At 49.1% G+C, this 3,268-nt stretch overlaps 1 protein-coding gene across 1 annotated transcript; it reads right to left on the bottom strand.

The window, feature by feature from the left end:
* Nucleotides 1-963: 963 nt before the first annotated feature.
* On the bottom strand, nt 964-3,061 carry actr5 (actin related protein 5). Its single transcript, XM_084479473.1, has 3 exons — nt 2,921-3,061; nt 2,557-2,689; nt 964-1,879 (listed from the first exon to the last, which is right to left on the bottom strand). The coding sequence occupies exons 1-3, from the start codon at nt 3,046-3,048 to the stop codon at nt 1,529-1,531; spliced, it is 612 nt and encodes a 203-aa protein (XP_084335599.1). The 5' UTR covers nt 3,049-3,061; the 3' UTR covers nt 964-1,528.
* Nucleotides 3,062-3,268: the final 207 nt, after the last annotated feature.

The following is a 3,268-nucleotide window of genomic DNA, read 5'->3' as shown; positions in this document are numbered from 1 at the left end:
TAGTAAATGCTTGCGCAGTTATTTACTGGTGTTCTGGTGTGTTTGCTGCAGGTGACGGACGGGTACGAGGATAGTGTGACGGGCGATGAGCCACGCTATGAGCCACCCGTGGAGGAGAGACCTGTGGAGAGAAGGGGCTATAGGGGCTATGGCTATAGATAGAAAGAAAAAAAATCCGCGCAAGGCAGCACTCCGCTGAGAGCTCAAGAATCACTCAAATCGACAACAACCGGCAGCTCCTCCGCCCCCCCCTCCACGTTTCTGTGAGAGCCCTCCCACTATACAAATATAAGAAATAAAGAAATGTAGTCATTATACATTAGCGCTGTGTGTGTGGTGTGTGGTTTTCATATTTGCAGTAGGCTTGTCTTATATGGCCAATCTGTTTCAATTTGATGTGATGCACACCAAAGCTACGTTCATGCAGTTTTGCGCATGTTTAAAATGTTTCAGCGTAATTTGTCAGCTGTGATCAAATGGCTTTAATAAATTCCACCTTCATGTCATAAATATAACATGCCTTTGATTAGTGTTTGTATAGTATAGTGCATCTATCTAGGCCTATATTATGTTCAATCAAATTGGCTTTGCCCGCCTGTGTTTTTCTGTGCCCACTGCCCACCCATGTGGACATTTCTGGCTACGCCACTGCAGCATACATATCACTTTGTCAAGAACGCACACGCACACTTGCTCCATGTAACGGTTGGTGGAATGAACTAGAATATCACGCGGAAAGGACCTCACCTAGTGGTATGGGCGCATTACTATCTGCCTGACAGAATTAACATGCAGGCAATTTTATATATATATTGGGGGAATTAGTAACAGGCGTTTTTTTTGTTTTTTTTTACGATGGAGCGTGAGGACGTTCAGGCAGTGTTGCCAGATTGGGCAGTGCTTTCTGCATTTTCAGCAATGCTTCGCGCTTTTCATTCAGCTGTCAGAATCCACACGCATTTTCTGCAGGAAATGCAATTTCTATTTATTTTTCTTGTTGAATACTTTTTGAAAATAAAGATATATATATACAATCCATCACTGTCTAACCTTAACTACAAAACATATTGCTACGGTCCTACAACTAGATGTCGAAGATATCGGGCCTCCAAAGTGGCCACACACTCAGAACCCAGGGAGTGACTTGATTCTGGACAAAAGATCTGGAGCTGTTTTTTAACACATCTGAAGATGTGTTAAAAGAACACTGGACTTGGAATGACGTGAAGCCACACAACTTCAGCTCCTTCAAATTTAAAAAAAGTATAAAACAAACAAATATCAATGTACATATTGAGAACCAATTCAATATGAATGGCCTCAGCTATTTAACAGTCTTAGGACGTCCCGTCACATAGATCTGCTCTATGTAATCGTCCATCACATAGATCTGCTCTATGTAAACGTCCATCACATAGATCTGCTCTATGTAAACGTCCATCACATAGATCTGCTCTATGTAATCGTCCATCACATAGATCTGCTCTATGTAATCGTCCATCACATAGATCTGCTCTATTTAATCGTCCTAGGACGTGACCATCTGACCATCAGCCTCCACAGGAACGGAGGCGGCGGGGACGGCCGATCCTCCCGGCGCCACCGCGGCAGCGGCAGCGGCTGTGGGCGTGTCCCCGGTCGCCGTGGATACGGCGGGTTCGGCGGGGCGGGGGACGGAGTGGGCGGGCTTGGCGATCTTCATGGAGACGTTGAACACGTTGGAGGCGCGGTGCTCGCTGAGGTACTCGCCGCCCTTCTCCTCGTAGTCCTGCCTGCTGATCCAGCCCTCCACCGGCCCCGCCCCGCCGGGGGGCCGCCCCAGGGCCCAGTCCCGGGCCCCGTACCAGGCGTCCACCGCCGGGCGGGCCGCCATGGTGACCTGGGTGGGGAGGACACAGCCAGAGTCTAGCGACGCTGAAGGGGGGGTTCCTGAGACCGGGGTCACTCAGGGGTCAACACGCTGACATCGGCTTCACAGCGGGCGGGGGTCATTATCCACTAAACAAGCAATAAATCATTCTGAAGTCCGACCAACACAACATTGGAAGCAGTAAACATATAAACTGCTCTTTCCTTTAGACCAGGCCTAAAAAAAAAAAACATATATATATATATATATATATATAATTTTTTTAATCACAGCCTTCGCGATTTGCATATTGCGTTCCATTACATTGTGGTTTGAATTTAAGCAATCTCACACGAGATGGCGTTCTTGAACGTCATTATTGGTACGTGAAGCACAGCCGTAGGAACGAGGCGCTTGCGCCGAGTTCCGAAGTCCTGTGCTTCAAGTTTTTTCAGTGTCGGTGCCGTTAAAGTAGTAAACGATTATAAATGCTATTTTAACGGCACAGACAATCCAAAAAGCCAGTCGAAACTAGATGGAAAATGTGTGTAGTTCAAAACGTGACGCAGCTTTTACTTCTTCGCCACCTACAGAGTTTGTTATGTACGATCATTCATAAACCCCGTGTTATCTCCCACCCGAGGGAACCGGGAGCCTCGGAGGCGGGACTTATTCTTCAGAGGTCTATTAGTGATGAACGACTCTACCTTGTAGTGGGACTGGAAGGGCCTCATGGCCAGCAGCTCTCTCTCCACTCTCTCCTTCATGCCCGGGTACAGCATGTTCCCTCCGGTCAGGAACACGTTGCTCACCAGCGCCTCCTGCTGCGACGGCGTGTACCTGCGCGTGCAATACATCGGAAACCGGCAATAAAGTTCAACGACACGTGCTACTTTTCGACGTGCGGGTGAGAAGAAGAGAGGAGGACGGTTGCATGGATTCCGTATGTGCACGGTGGTTACATTACATTAGAGTAACGTAGCTTAGCAAAGGCAAAATAGAAGTTTAAGAAAGTGTCTGAAATGAGCCTCAGAATAAAGGAAAGTAGGATGAGTGGAGGGCTCTCATCACCGGGCCAAGACGTAGTGCAGGGTCTCCATGAGGCCCATCTGGTCCTCGCCCGTCAGCGAGGGCTGGAACACGATCTCTGGACAGCGCAGGCGCTCCGTGCCCACAAACAGCTGGTGGTACTCGGCCATGTTGAACTGGGGCTGGACGGACGGACGGACAGAGAGATCTCATCAAAACAAGCTTCTTGAGAGGATCTAGCAACACAATGATCTCTCTCTCTCTCTCTCTCTCTCTCCCGGTGACGGGAGGCGGCCCTCCACACCCCCCCCCCCCCCCCTCCCTGCAGCACACACACTCCTCCTGTCACCATCACTCGGCCTCGTGCTCTCTCTCTCTCTCTCTCTCTCT

The sequence above is a fragment of the Micromesistius poutassou genome, assembly GCF_964030765.1.
Source record: "Micromesistius poutassou genome assembly, chromosome: 15".
NCBI classification, from domain to species: Eukaryota; Metazoa; Chordata; class Actinopteri; order Gadiformes; family Gadidae; genus Micromesistius; species Micromesistius poutassou.
Note: the sequence above shows the minus strand (reverse complement) of the source record. Positions and strands in the feature narration are given on the sequence as shown.